The sequence below is a fragment of the Eurytemora carolleeae genome, unplaced genomic scaffold (genome assembly GCF_000591075.1).
Source record: "Eurytemora carolleeae unplaced genomic scaffold, Eaff_2.0 scaffold417, whole genome shotgun sequence".
Taxonomy (NCBI): Eukaryota; Metazoa; Arthropoda; class Copepoda; order Calanoida; family Temoridae; genus Eurytemora; species Eurytemora carolleeae.
In genome coordinates, this window is record NW_019396423.1 from 12,793 (window position 1) to 28,943 (window position 16,151).

General features: G+C 32.6%; 2 protein-coding genes across 2 annotated transcripts in view; both read right to left on the reverse strand.

Moving 5' to 3' along the window:
* LOC111703011 (atrophin-1) overlaps positions 1–8,289 on the reverse strand; it is a 12,066-nt gene extending 3,777 nt beyond the window's left edge. The window contains exons 1-4 of the mRNA XM_023474850.1: positions 8,181–8,289; positions 6,429–6,530; positions 1,503–1,628; positions 884–1,433 (exon numbers count right to left, since the gene is read on the reverse strand). Coding sequence (XP_023330618.1) covers positions 884–1,433; positions 1,503–1,628; positions 6,429–6,493 — 741 coding nt within the window. The 5' untranslated portion in view covers positions 6,494–6,530; positions 8,181–8,289. The remainder of the gene's footprint in view (positions 1–883; positions 1,434–1,502; positions 1,629–6,428; positions 6,531–8,180) is intronic.
* A 425-nt stretch (positions 8,290–8,714) lies between these two features.
* LOC111703003 (leucine-rich repeat-containing protein 24) overlaps positions 8,715–16,151 on the reverse strand; it is a 39,578-nt gene continuing 32,141 nt past the window's right edge. The window contains exons 12-14 of the mRNA XM_023474841.1: positions 15,440–15,525; positions 14,659–14,759; positions 8,715–8,881 (exon numbers count right to left, since the gene is read on the reverse strand). Of these exons, the coding sequence (XP_023330609.1) occupies positions 8,715–8,881; positions 14,659–14,759; positions 15,440–15,525 (354 nt within the window). The remainder of the gene's footprint in view (positions 8,882–14,658; positions 14,760–15,439; positions 15,526–16,151) is intronic.

The window sequence follows — 16,151 nt, forward strand, 5'->3', positions numbered from 1 at the left end:
AGTACGAAGGAAACTAATTAAAGTTTCAGAATTAGAATCAAACTTGATTGTAATTTGATCCAAGAGCTATCCTCGCCTCACCCCTCTATTCTCTTCAAGCTTTCATCCATAAATCAATCATGCAAATCAATAAAATAATCAATTAATCAATTTGATCCAAGAGTCGTACTCAATAATCAGTTTATCAGAATGAATTAAAAATTATTTGAATCAATTTATCTATTGATTCTAAAGCAAATATATTATAATCGGATGCAAATAAATTTTTTTGGCCCGTTAAATTTTATTTTTAATGCTAAACTCGCCAACATTTTCAGAACTAAAATATTATCCCCCTTGCCTTGTACAGGGTTACCCACAAAGCATAAGACTTCAAAGACGACTGTACGGAATTTATACTGTTAATTACCTTGTCAAAACTTCTTTCATTCTTTACCAAATCCTTTAAAAGCCTATAAAAGACTATAATCAAGACCGAAGAACTAACCTAACCTTGGGATCGTCATGATTTTCATGTCGTCTTTACAATCTCATAATTTGTGGGTAACCATGTACAGCAAAGCGCAACTCTGATTTGTCCAAGTACAATTTAAATATTTAAAAAAAAAATACGAATTTGTTTTGGACTAATGAAATGAAAGCCTTATGATTTGGCGTCCGACGATTTCTAATAATATTTCAAGTAATGCAACCCTACAATCTCCATTCCAGCACCAGATAAATAAAATAAATTCTATCAAAAAGAAAACCGAGCAGAATACTAATAAGGTTTATATTAAGTGTGCGGGGATTTATATAGAAGGGATTCGGACCCACTCTCACAATCTCTCATAAAAACCTGGACATCTGAAAATATCTCAACATGAAAAAAGAAAAATATTACCTCCTCTGCATGAGATACACGTAGGGGTTTCGAAGATTTTATTTCTGGAGACTCGTCAATCGGCGGGATATACGGCGGCAGGGAGGTCCCGTTTATTGGTACACGCCCATTCGGAATTGCCCGTGGAGTATGGTCCATGGATCTGTTAAGGCTCAGCTTACTGCTCCCATCGGCCGACGTCCGAGGTCCCACCCCGTCGTAGATCGGGTCCCTGAAGGAAGAAACAGGCGACGGGGTGTCCCGTGCCGGTCCATCCCGGACCCCGGCCCAAGACGAGCGGGGCCGACGGGGTAGAGTGACGTAACCTGGTCGCGCCTGGTTAGCCTGGGCCGAATGATCACATGAGACAGATCTGGGATGATGGGGTAGAGTGCCCATTGTGTAGTTATGAGGAAGTGTACCGGTACGCTGGAAAGGAGAAGTATGATGATGCATGTGAGGAGGTGAGACTAGGTGATGAGGGTGAAGGGGTTGATGAGGATGATGGGGGTTGAAAGGAATTGGAGGAAGAGGCGCTGTAAAGATGCTTGTAGGACTCGCATGCTTAAACCTAAAAAATTTGATTTTTAAAGATATCCATCAAATTCTTTTCGTCAATTTTTGATTGTTCAAAATGTACCTATTTGGAATATCTAGAAGGTCAGGACACTGCTCCGGGTCTGATGAATGATAAGAGTTCCTGGATAAGGTTCCAGTCTGATCAGAGTTACTCGCACTTGTCCGCCCCTCTCCGTACTCATCATACCTAAACAAAACAAAACTTAATTTGTTTTTAAAAAATCTTTTTTATTTTAGATTTTTAAATATCGACAAAACATTATTATTGTCAGAACCTGATAAAGAAATCCTAATCCTCTTTCTTTATAATGACTTTAAAGTTTTGATATAAATATACGTTTGAAAAGGACAGAAAATTTATCAATAATTTTCAATATGAAACATAGACAGGAGATATTTTTTTGCAAAAATTATTCTTTTAGCAATGAATGAAATTTCGTGCCAGAAAAACTGGATTAAATGATTAGGATTTAACATCAGACAACTCCCATGTTCATTTTTAAATTTCAATGAATAAAAATCAACTTTGTATGGGGTAAAAATAATACATAAATTTCTATCCTTAATTGACTTCAAGGCATGTTCTCCATGCTTGACTTTGATATGTTCACTTTCAGTTAAGATATAAAAAAAAACCTCCAAATGTAACCCTGTATGCATATCAGTAAATACTTAATAAATCCTGAACAGTGTACACAGTACAATGTACAATGTTCAATAAATATTTCTATACCTATTCAATTGATTTTTATTATAACGAAGAAGACATAAATCCTGTATTCACCCTGTATAAATAAAATTAACTATTTATATACCCCCTGTACTCTATATAAATGGAACCCAACTGTAGACACACTCAATCATAAGAGTACATTCCATGTTTCCGTTTATATATTGATATACATAAATAGATGAATAGATTAATAAAGTATAGATAGAGATATCCCTAGATGAAAGATGGCTGGGTATATAGTTAAATAGATAGATGCGACACATAGCTAGATAAATACTTAGATTGGATAGATTGAAAAATGAACATATAGATTGCTGGATAAATTGATATGAACAAAGAGATAGATGGAACCATAGCTAGATGAATAAATAGATTACTAGGATAAAAATCTATAAAGGTAGACGGATAGATATATTGCTAAATGCATAGATTGGTAAATAAATAGATAGATATATGTATAAGGTAGGTAGATTTATACATTGCTGGTAGACGGATAAACATGATAGTTAAATTCTAAATTAATTTAGTCTGTACTTCAATATTTGGAAACAAAATAACAACTTAGTTTAATTTCCCCCTCGTTTTTTCAGTTCCTCGAACAGTCTACATTTTATTTGTTAAAAAAGAAAATTACAAAATAACAATTGCAAATAATGAAATTAATGGATTTTGAGACAAATTGAAACAATTTCCACCGCAGGGACAAAAAGAGAAATGTTGAGAAATACAATGCAACACGGATAAAAAAACTAATTATTCGCCCCCCCCCCCTAAAAATCCTATTTCATTAGGTATGTTAGGAATGGGGTTTTAGGAGATTTCTCCGCTAAAGGAATTGAGTCTTTGCCACAAACTTAAATTTTATTATACCTACAACTTTTCAATCTGAAGGGTTCCTTGGATATTTCAAACTTGATTATTTTACATAATAAAATTCATATTTTGAAATATTTTACGTCTATAACATTTGGTTGATAAAATATAGATATTCGAAGATCAGAGTTTGTGGCAAAGACTCAATTCCTTTGGAAAATAAATAATTTTGAGGAAAAACTGATGTTTTTTAACCGTGTGAAGTATAATAAAAAATTTGCCAATTGATAAACGATTTTTTCTACCCCAAACCAACCCTCTAATTTATTTAAAAACATTTCTTCAGTTTAAAGTCCTAAATATTCTCATAAGGTTGATTTTAAAATATAAATAATAAAGATTGTATACCCCTAGATAAATAGGAAATATTGGAGATTAATTAAGTTTGTTTACAAGTGTCGAACACACTCTGGAAAGCTTTTGATTAGAATCACGCCACAGAAATATATAATCATAAATAATCTTATTTTTGGGTTTGGGACATTTTGTAGATAAGACATTTCATAGACTGGACATTTCAAAGATATGACAATTCATTAACAGGACATTTTAGAGATAGACCATTCAAAGATAGGACGTTTCATAGAAAGGACATTTCAAAGAAAGGACATTTCATTAACAGGACTTTTCTTAAATGGGATATTTCATACTTAGACAGGACATTTCATAGACAGTTTAAATGAGAAGACATTTCATTTATAGGACATTATATAAACAGAACATTTCATAGATTTATATACAGAGAATATTTTTCGTAGGAATCTTTTTTTCTTCCCAATAATCTAATATATCTAATAAAGTATATTCTGTTCTTTCCAAGGTCTAAATTTTAAGTCTACAATCAACTTTAAAATAACTAACATTGGAGAAATCAATGTGGATGTTATCGCTAGCATTAAAAAAAATCTACAGATTTAGGTTAGAACTGAATAAATTAGGACTGTTTAAAAGTAGGTTACGAACCCAGGAAAACTACTAGAGTGATAAAACAAAACAAAAAGGTAAATTCTTGGTTTGGATTACATCACCTTAAAATTGACAAACATAAATATTTCAATAAAAGAACTGATTTTACAACTACATGACTGTAATTGCATAACCCCCTTTCTTAGAAAAGTTAACATTTTTTTTACAGCCCAGTAATTTATCTAAATTGTTCAGATTCTATGTAAATATTTAAAAATTTTTTCCATTATCTAACTGACAGTACAAATGCCTTTCTCTTCGATTTTTTTGCCCTTTTTTAGAAAATGTTAATATTTGTAAAAAAAAAAAATTTGTACAACAAAATTTCCTTTATTAGCCGCTAAGGTTTAATTGAAACAAATAGAACTTAATTATCAAGTTTTAGCTAACGTTAGATGATCTGTTAATTATCAAGTTTTAGGTAAAGTTACATGATCTGTTAATTATCAAGTTTTAAGTAACGTTAAATGATCTGTTAATTATCAAGTTTTAAGTAACGCTAAATGATCTGTTAATTATCAAGTTTTAGGTAACATTACATGATCTGTTAATTATCAAGTTTTAGGTAAAGTTACATGATCTGTTAATTATCAAGTTCTAAGTAAAGTTACATGATCTGTTAATTATCAAGTTTTAAGTAACGTTAAATGATCTGTTAATTATCAAGTTTTAGGTAAAGTTAAATGATCTGTTAATTATCAAGTTCTAGGTAACGTTAAATGATCTGTTAATTATGAAGTTCTAAGTAAAGTTACATGATCTGTTAATTATCAAGTTCTAAGTAACGTTAAATGATCTGTTAATTATCAAGTTTTAGGTAAAGTTACATGATCTGTTAATTATGAAGTTCTAAGTAACGTTAAATGATCTGTTAATTATCAAGTTCTAAGTAACGTTAAATGATCCGTTAATTTTCAAGTTTTAGGTAACATTACATATTTGATCTTATTAAAATAATTAAACTTTGTTTTATTAATCTGATTCGGCCTTTTAACCTGGCAACAATGCAATCCTACAGCTCCTAGGCATTAAATGCACTGTGTTGCATTAATTATTAATGCATTGTTTAGCTTACACATGTATATCAGGGACTTGAAATAGAATAACCTTGACATCATTCTCGTTATTTTCTCAAACAGAACAGTATGAGAAACAATATTTTTTGAGAATTTACTACGAGGACTGTAAGCGTACTTTCAAGTGACCCTGCATGCAAAAAATTGCAATGTCCGATTTACAACGATACCCTGCAGGTACAATGTACAATAAATGAAGTACAATGTACAATAAATGAATACAATGTAAAATACATTAAGTATGTACAATACATGAAGTACAATGTACAAAACATGAAATACAATGTGCAATACATGAAGTACAATGTACAATATACATGAAGTAAAATGTACAATAAATTAAGTACACTGTACAATAAATGAAGAACAATGTACAATACATTAAGTACAATGTACAATACATGAAGTAAAATGTACAATAAATGAAGTACAATGTACAATAAATGAAGTACAATGTACAATAAATGAAGTACAATTTACAATACATGAAGTACAATGTTTAATACATGAAGTACAATGTACAATACATGAAGTACAATGTGCAATACATGAAATACAATGTACAATACATGAAGTACAATGTACAAAATATGAAGTACAATGTACAATACATAATTTGCAAAGATGGCACTGCCCGAATCAATTTTTGTTAAGATTAAAGTTTCGAGAGTACCGTTGTAAATCAGGCATTACCATCTTTACATTGAACAATACATGCAGTATAATGTACTGTACATGAAGTACAATATACAACACAAAAAGTAAACTTTTGTAACATTCACAATGCAGACTATGTAGTATGTACATGAATTGTATATTAAAAATGTTCTACAGTTAAACTGGCAGGTCTAAATCCAAAAAAGGCAGATTTTCTCAAAATTTGAAGGTTTCTCCTCAAATTTTCAACAATACAGAACTGCAAGTTATTCTGAGAACACACATTGCATGTACACCTTTTACAGTCGACTGTAAACCTTCAGACTAGTCTATATCCCCAGATGTTGGAATAGTTTTGACTTGAAACTTTTAATATTAAATTTAAGCAAATTCAGGTTTAGTTGAATTCACTTTCATCATGGAGAGAATTTAAATGAAATATAATCTAGAGGGACAACCCTCACCCTTTCTACATAGTTAGCAGTTAGTCAGATTTTAAAAGATACAGAAGTTCAACGGGAGGAGGGTGGACGCTGATACCCCCCCCCCTTCCCAAATTAGCTTACTGTTAATATTAAACTTATTTAAACTTATTATTTGAAGTTTAGCTGACAATTTTACAGAAACTAAGGATTTTATCAAAGAAATTCTTATGACATATAAACTTTGCTCATGTACTAACCTATCTCCGGGTACATAACTAGCCGGACCGTACTCGGCTAATTCTTGCTCCGAGGGGGGCAGCATACTGTACTCACGAGGGGGTTTTGGTAGAGGATTAGTTCTAAACAGAAATTTAGGGTTAAATAATTAAAAAAATGATATTTATCAAATCAGAGCTGGGAACCTATGTGTTGGATACCTATAATCCCGATCGGTTGATCTCGATATCCACATTGGACACGTATGAATTTTAAGCAGAATCTGCTTTTTCACTTGATTATGGATACCATAATTATCCGTTCTCTCATTGGTTAAGCACATAATTCCCATGCTTCTAATTTGCTGTTCTTTTTTCAAATACCGACACTCGGATTGGTTAAATTTTCGGCACTTTACTAGTTTATAGAATATAGATTACTTTTAATATAGATTAAAAGATCGATATCAATGCTGAATCTCGATACACACGATTAGAAAATTCCCGGCTTAAAACGAAGTAAAACAAATAATACTTTTTAAAATTCTGCCTCCTACTTACATAGATCACTGGATTTTTTGCAAACAAATTATAGCGAATTTTAAAGACAATGTTGTTAAAAAACAAAAAGTTGTACCATGAGCTATAGATTAACTTTTTAAGGAAAATAACATAATAATTCTTCTTAGCAGTGTTTCGGATCCGTATCATTTTGATCCGGATCCGGATCCGCATCCGTGATGATGGATCCGGATCCTGACTCTGATACGGATCCGGATCCGAGGTAACTTATGATTCTGTGAATCGGATTTTCCCTATTAAATGTTATGCAAGGTTATAATTTATAAACTATAGTAATCCTAAAGTTAAAAATGTCGTCATTACTATTATATAAATGTAAACATTAAATTATTAAAGATAATTTTGAAAAATTTTCGTCATGTAAATAATACATTTACGAACCATTTTGATTTATTTATTCCATGGTTTTGGTTAATTTTTGCCGCTACCCGGATCCATATCAACGTTTCCTGATACGGATACGGATCCGGATCCGGATCCGACCAAATGATACGGATCCGGATCCGAAACGCTGCTTCTTAGTCCCCAGTTTTATGGGTCCCAAGGGGGTACACACTACACAGGTATTAGTTCTGGGGGGAGCATAAACTTGTTTCCCTTCCAAGGGTATCAGCACCCTTTAAACCCTTAAAACCCCCTGGAAACCAAAGGGTTTTCAGATGGGGGGGGGGGGCTGCAGCTAAGGGTTTCATCTAGGATTTTTGTAGCAGGTGTAGTGCTTCCATTTTGTGGCAGATTTTTACTTTGTGACAGTTTTTTGCAAAATGGAGCGTGTCGGTGAAGATGATGACAGACTTATTTGTGCGTTCACCCTTAGCAGAACTATCAGAACTAACAGAACTCAATAACACAATTAATTCAGTACAGGAGTGACTGGTATACCTTGTGGCATTTGTTCATGCTTTTAGTTACTGTCTGTGACAAATTTTCTGAATTTTATGGCAGTTTGGGCATATTTTTCAGGAGAAAACATAATTTGTTGAATTTTTTTCCCTGTTAATTGCTGTTTGTGGCATATTTTGTTAGCTTTGATTGTATTTGTGGAGTAAAAATTGTGGCTTTTTGCATTTTTTCTATAGCATATTTTTTTAATTTTTGGTTTAAAAAACCTGGTTGAAATAGGTGTACAATGTGCACCCAAATTAATCCTAGACAGACCCTGTCTCAGCCTCCCCCCCTGTGTACACCTCTGATGGGTGTGCCCCTGTATACCTGGGAAGTGTCCCCTGATGAAGAAGCTTCTCCCCTGCAGGATCAGAATAGGCGAGTAAACTACCATTATGAGTGTGTCCTGTCTTATCCTTCCCACGTCTTCTAGATCAAAACATTTTTGAAATTATTGTTTTCACACAATTTGGGATTAAAAAACTTTAATATCAATTTTGTAAGCCCCTCCATTAGGAAATAATCAAAAGTTTAAATCCATTTATTTTTACGACATTTTTGATGAAGTGATTTTCGGCGATTTGGGGAGAAATTTACTTGGACCTAATATCAAATGAAACTTGGAACTCAACAGAACATTAACATACATTAGATTGATAGATAGAGAAATAAATGAAAGGATAGACAGTTTAGTAAATAGATAGATATAGATAGATGTATTGACAAAGAGAAGCTGTAGATAAAAGCCATTTAAATAGAGATTATTTAAATGTTGGCGAATTATGCATTTTCTTACGGGGGGTTTGATGCTAAAATTGAGTTAAGCGAATAAAATTACAAAAATTGCAATACTTTATTTGCCTAATTATTTTTTATTTTATTACCTGGCCAGGTGTTAGGGTGGGCGAATGTTAAAGTTATATTTTTCTCCGCCATTCCGCCTTGATTTATCGCCACACAGTTATAGTCGCCTTGATCCGCCGATTTAACGTTAGTAATTGTCAAGGAGATATTTCGCTCTATTCCGCCTAAAAAAGAAACAGAAATTATTTTTAAAAAATTGAAGAAAACAAAAAATATCAAAAACTATAAAATCTGTTCCACAGGGGTATAGATTTTCACAAATTACATTTCCCTGGCTGGGGGGTGGGGGAAATAATTTTTGATGTTCTGGAAAAATATTTTTTTTTGGTAAATTAACATTAACTTACTTAAAATAGAATTACGGAAAGAAAAAAAAAGATAAAAAGAAAAAATAAGGATGAATGGAAGGATGAATGAAGGGGTGAATAAAAAAGATGAGTAAATAATAAAACAATAAGTAAATGAATGTTAGGATGAATGAAGGGGTGAGTAAAAAGGATAAGTAAATTAAAGAAACAATAAGTAAATGAATGAAAGGATGAATGAAGGGGTGAGTGAAAAGGATGAGTAAATTAAAGAAACAATAAGTAAATGAATGAAAGGATGAATGAAGGAAAGTAAAGATGAGTTAATAATAAATGAAAGGATGAGCAACTGAAGATGGTATGAGTTCATGAGTAAATTAAGGAAGAATGAGTAAATGAGTAAATAAATGCAAGGATGAGTAAATACATGCAAGGATGAGTAAAGTGAATGAGTAAATGAATGAGTGAATGGTAAACCTAAATAAAAGCTAATATTTACAACTGTCTTGAGTACATTGAAAAGAAAAGAACATTATCTAGAATTGAATTCAGGGGCATCACACAAAGTTTGTTTACGGGATGGGAGAGGTGGGGGGCAGAATTAGACATTGATCTCATTAACAATTTTAGAACTAAAACTTTCATTTTCCAACTGGGTTACGATACAAAAAAGTATAAGAGCGTTGTAATTAAAACAAAATTTAAGAGGTGAAATAATACACACCTTTTCTAAATTTTAACATAAAGGGAGGGGAGGGAGGCCCCTACATTTTCAAGTGCACATCCCTGATTGAATTGTCCAAGCTTTGGGAAAATCTGAACTGAAATTGGATCCTGGAGCAAACAAGAGGGTAGCACTACCTCCATACTTTACATACTTACTCCTAGTTCTAGTATTCTATACAGGGTGAACCATACTTACTCCTAGTTCTAGTATTCTATACAGGAGGAACCATACTTACTCCTAGTTCTAGTATTCTATACAGGGGGAACCATATTTACTCCTAGTTCTAGTATTCTATACAGGAGGAACCATACTTACTCCTAGTTATAGTATTCTATACAGGGTGAACCATACTTACTCCTAGTTATAGTATTCTATACAGGGGGAACCATACTTACTCCTAGTTCTAGTATTCTATACAGGAGGAACCATACTTACTCCTAGTTATAGTATTCTATACAGAGGGAACCATACTTACTCCTAGTTCTACTAGTAATCTATACAGGGGGGGAACCAAGGAGTAATAGAACCTAGGAGAGGGGAATAGTATTCCTGCAGAGTGAACCAAGGAATAATAGAACCATAGTGAGGGGAATAGGACAGACAATGTTTCTTGAAAACAAAAAATATTTGATAAACACAATAATGTTAATCCAGTCAATATGACAAGTGCCTGGTTTACAAAGTTTGTTATTGTTAAACATGAAAACTAGTTTACACAAACCCTTCTCCCTCAACCCCCGCTCTACTCTCATTGCTCTAAAATATCTTTTCTTAAAACAGACTGTTCGCGTAATTTTAAGTGGCCCTCCATGCAAAGATGGCAATAGCTTATTTCAACTGTGGTTTATAAACTTAGGTGACTTACGCACTTCTACTGCAGGAAAACATTGGATTTAACAGAATTAAACACTTTTAAACCTAGAAAAACTACAATATATTCTACATTTATGTGTGGAGAAAGGGTGGAAAAGAAAATTATATCTCTTGATGACAAGTTGACAAGGAAAATTCTAAGCGTGGGGAGAGGGGAGAAACATAATTTAAAATGAGATAAATAAAATTAGATTAATTATTATTAAAATATTATGGTTGGGATTATAAGATGATATCATGCTGGATAATTGCCTGACATAAAATCTGTTCTCTCCTTTCCTTTAAAACATGAAAATCTCATCAAATGAATATTTAGAAATATTTCAAGAATTACTAAAAGTAAGGAACTCTACGAGAATTATTTAAAGATGAGAAAACACAAGGACGCAAAAAAGTGGACACACACACACACAAATAGTCCGATCATAACCCAGGAACCCATTGACCCAATTGCCTCAAATTTTGATTTGAGAACTCGGTGGAGCCACATTTTTTTAGCTTAGGGACAAACAAATAAGTAAATAACATCATTGTAAAAACGGCTGAACTAAATTAAGAATAAATCCAATTTTAGTTGGGGGCATCTGTTTCTGCAATGTGCATGATCATGCAGTAGTAAAAAGTGCCAATTTCTAGTTGAAAAAATTCTCAATTTAAAAATAAGATAGAAAACGCTGCAGGACATGCATTATGTTTGCAAGTTCTCAGATTATAATATGTTGGCAGGAAATGTAGCGTAAAAAAGATAGAAAACGCGGCAGGACATGCATTATGTTTGCAAGTTCTCAGATTATAATATGATGGCAGGAAATGTAGCGTAAAAGCCTGCTATTGTTGTCTGGTTTGTAGCAAAATAAATATAATGCTGATTTGGTTTTTGAGGCTTATTAATTTTTACGCGCAAATAATTCATACTTATTACAAACTCGAGCGCTCAGCGTTCCCCATGAAATAAAAAATTAACATTCATTCAATTTAGAAAAAAAGTTTCAGCCTATTGACCAGCTATAGCTATAGTTTTATTAAATTAGTGAAAATAAACTAATATCGAATTTAACTAAATGTCTGTAGTTTCTTACTGAAATGATTTTGTATTGGAATAACGAAGGTAACATTTTCATAGAGTTTTATTAAAAAACTCTGGTCCTTGAGTGTTTTTTTACTTCGTTCACATGTTTGAATCATATTTCTGTAATGAAATTTTAATCTTCCTACCGAATGTTATTTAGAAATTTTCTTGCCTGGGGTGAAGTCCGCGAATCAAATTATAACAGAATGTCATGAATTCGATTATGATATTTCTATTATCTTACATCTCTACAGGATAACAACATCCCCCCCCTGTAATTCCCCACCTGCCATGTGGGGAAGGGGGGGGGGACTCAGCCTTCCATTTTGGGGGATGCCCCCTGCCCTCTGCCCCGAGTGGTGTGATTAGTTCAGTTCAATAGCTCAGAATAAATGATTTGATGTCTCTGAGACAAGTTAAGATCGAACGAAGGTTAGATGTAACATTCTGCAGTACAAACTGTGTTGTTGTTATTGTTTACTATACTTGATGTTGTTGTCAATGAAACTTTTGTGCCTTACATGAATGATTTCTTCTTTTATTTAACATGATCATTTATCACAAAGAAAACAGAACATATGTTGAAATTCAATTTCTCAAACATCACCAAAAGTTTTCTTTAACTAATATTAGACGCAGAAAAATTTAATTTTTGGAAAAGTATCAATGAATATCAAGAAAAAATTTAATTAAAATATTTTCACATGAACAGTATGTAGGAAAGAATGTTGATGGATCAAAAGATTGAGAGGAAAACGCTTCCTAAAAACATAAGAATTTTCAATAAAAAATTAAGAGTAAAAATCAAGATACAAAATTTTCTTCCTTTTCTCATTTCCTATTTGGACCTGCTTTAAATTTAACAGAGATAATTTCATAGAAACAAAACCGTTCTGACATGTATAACAGGCTATGCTGTAGATGACAATTTAATATGAGGGGGGAACTGCCCCCCCCCCTTTTAAGCGTTCCAAAGACCTAACAGTGCAGAACTGATTATTTTGAGAATATTTAAAAGACGAAAGCATGTAAAAATGGTGTGGGAAATTAGTGACAAGGATATGACAAATCGCCCAAATATGGCAGACACACAATAGTAAATCAAGATTTAACAAGATAGATCTATTACAAGGGACAGAAAGAATCATGAGTAGAAAGTAATGGAAGAGAGAAAGGAACATGAGACAGAGAAAAGAAATGAAAGATGGAGAATAGGAAAAGAAAGGAATAGAAAGAAAGGGAAAGTAGAGAGAAAGGAATACGAGAAGAAAGGAATGGAACGGAAAGAAAAGAATATGATACGAAAGATATGAAAGGAGAAAAACGAATAGGAATTAAAGGAGGATTTAGGGAGAAGAAAGCAAAATCTGAAAAAAAGAAAGATGACTTAGAAACAAACTGAAATTATCAGGAAATAGACGTTCGGGAACAATTTTTCGTACACTTTCATTATAAAAAGCAAAGGAGTAAATCAGAAGAAAGATTATGAACAACTTAAAAATGTTAAGTGGGTAAAAAAGTTAGGTGAGGAGAGGGGGGGGTGTCAGGGCCTAACGGGGGGACAGGATGGATTATAAAGAGGGGGAAGGGGGTTAAAATTTATAAAAGAGGAAGGATGGTTTGAAGAGTAATTGTAAATAGACAAGGTTATTAGCAGATGATGATCGAACGAGGTTCATAATGGAGGATGGGGACGGGGGGGGGGAGGAGATGCATTAAAAGGAGGGGGGAAACATTAAGTAGGGGAAAAGTGGACCAGGACCATTATTTGAGGACCATTGAGGAGGGGGAAATATAGATTAAGTCCTGAATATCAAATTCCCCATACATATAAATCTTTTCTAATGAATATCAACAAGACACAAATATTTATAAAAGATTTTTAATTAACTTTTAAACTGGATTAAGAGCTGATCCAAAAATAATGATCTATTTTAATTTTAGTCCGGATTGAACAGAAAAATATGCATTTTATTCATAATTAGATTTTTAAAAGTTTTAATCCAAGAATAATAAGCTTGACGGGCTTCTCTCGGCATTTCAATGGAATTTTTGAACAAACTTACAAGGATTAAATTTTCGTTTTATTCAAAAAAGATTTGGCGGATTTTATAGTTAATAAAAAACAGGGCTCTGTGCAATGTGCAGTAAATAATCCATTAAAAATAAATAAAGCACATAAAGGTGTAATTATGTGATAAAAGTATCATAAGATTCAAATTTCATATTAAAAAATGTTGTAACGATCAATATTATTTTTACTTGATGTGAAATCAGATTGCACTATATTATATCATCTGTCTAATAAAAACTGTTAAAATAATAATCAAACCCTTGAAATCTTTGTGAAAAATTTCTAATTGAAACAAATAGATTAACTATAACAGAAAAAATAAAAAGATGAGAAAACTTCAGAATTAAAAATGAATAAAAGGTAAAAAAGGATGAAAGATGAGAGTATGAATTAAAAAATAAATGAAGGATAAATACAAGAATAAAGAAAAGAAACGACTATGAAAGAAAGGAGAAAGGAAATATGAAGGATGAATGAAAGTATGGATGACGGATGAATGAAAGGAACAGAAAAGGATGAAGGATAAATTAGATGAAAGATGAAGGGGATGAATGGATGAATGATGAATAAAGTGAAAAATAAAAGGATGAATAAAATGAAAGATGAAGGGCCGGATGAATGGATGAATGATGAATAAAATGAAAGATGAAGGGCCGGATGAATGGATGAATAATAGGATGAAGGATTAATGAAAGGATGAATGAAGGAATATTGCAATGATTTGAAAAGGATGAAGAATAAATAAAATTAAAGATAAACGGAATGAATAGATGAAGAAAAGGAAAGATGAAGGAAGATTCCAATGAACAGAAAAGAAGGATAAATAAAATGAAAGATGGGATGGGTGAATGAAAGGATAAAATGATGGTCCAATAGATGAATAGAATATTAACCTGGTCCTAGAGCGACCTCCTGAAGAATATATTGTTGTGCAAGACTGTTTGAATGTAATGGAGCAGCATTATCGTGGATAACCCGTCCTGCCAGCACCCATCTACAAGGTTACAAAAGTAGGTTACAAAGGTCGATCAGGGTCAATCAGGACCAATCAAAGTCAATCAAGGTCAATCAAAGTCAATCAAGGTTAATCAAGGTCAATCAAGGTCAATCAAGGTCAATCAAGGTCAATCAAGGTCAATCAAGGTCAAAAAAGTTCAATTAGAGGTAAGTTCAAACCAAAAAGGTCAAAAACGACCAACTACAATCAAACAAACTATACGGTCAAATAAGGTAACTCAGTTCGTATTGACGAAGCCTTCATCAACAAGTCTGTTTTGGTAACATCTACATTCAACATAAATAAAGTAGTAAAATAAGTTTGTATGTCTGATTTTTTTTCAGGAACTCATTGACCGATTTGCCTCAAATTTGATTAGTGAACTTGGTTGAGCCACGGAATTCTTCATAGGTTAGTTTAAAAATGCTAAATTGAGTAAGTAAAAGAAGTTCAGTAGCCAGACAAAGCTGGGTTCCCAGCTAGTTTTCAAATAATATTAAAAGTTCAGCAAAAAATGTCAAATAAGTTAAAATAATGTCAAAAATATTGAATACTGTGCGTTATTGTAAACAATGTAGAAGGGAAAGACTATTGGGTAAATCAGAATGTCCAAAAAAGGTCAATAAAGATAAAATAGCAAATACACAGAAACTTTGGTTCAGTTTGCGAGATCTTACCTAGTACTCGGTACAGGGTTTCCAGTAATATGGCAGGTCAGGGTTACATTCCAACCAGACTGAGCATACACACGTCGGTTGTATACCTAAATATTACATGTACAGTACTGTGTTGTACACCTGGATATAGTTTGTACGTCGCACAGTATTACACTTACGGTACTCTGAAGTAAAACCTAGATAATATATAAACAGTACATAAGTAATCAGTAAACCAGATATCACATTTATTGTGCAATACTCAGTAGTACATCTAGATATTACACGTACAGTAATCTGTTGTACACCTAGATATTAAATGTACAGTGCTCTGTTGTAGAGTGTAGACCAAGATTTTGTACGTACAGTATTCTAGAGTACCCTTAAACATTACATGTACGTTGTACCGTTCTCTTAAGTACATCCTTTTAATAAACATATACACAACATTAATGTGTACAGTGGGAACCATAAAAATGTGGAAAAAGGAATACGACGCAAATTATGATTTTAAATAGTCAAAAGAAGCGTGAACCATAGAAATTGTACAATTAATAAAACCTCGCGTTTTTAAAAGAATATAACCCGGCTCTATTCTAAACAAAAGTAAACAAAAAAATTGAATATTTAGTTTAAATTGAAAAAACATCATTCATCTTTATATCAAGTAGAACATACTTTATACTGTCGACGTATTAATATTCTTTGTGTGTACTCGCTTCAAGAGGCGAGA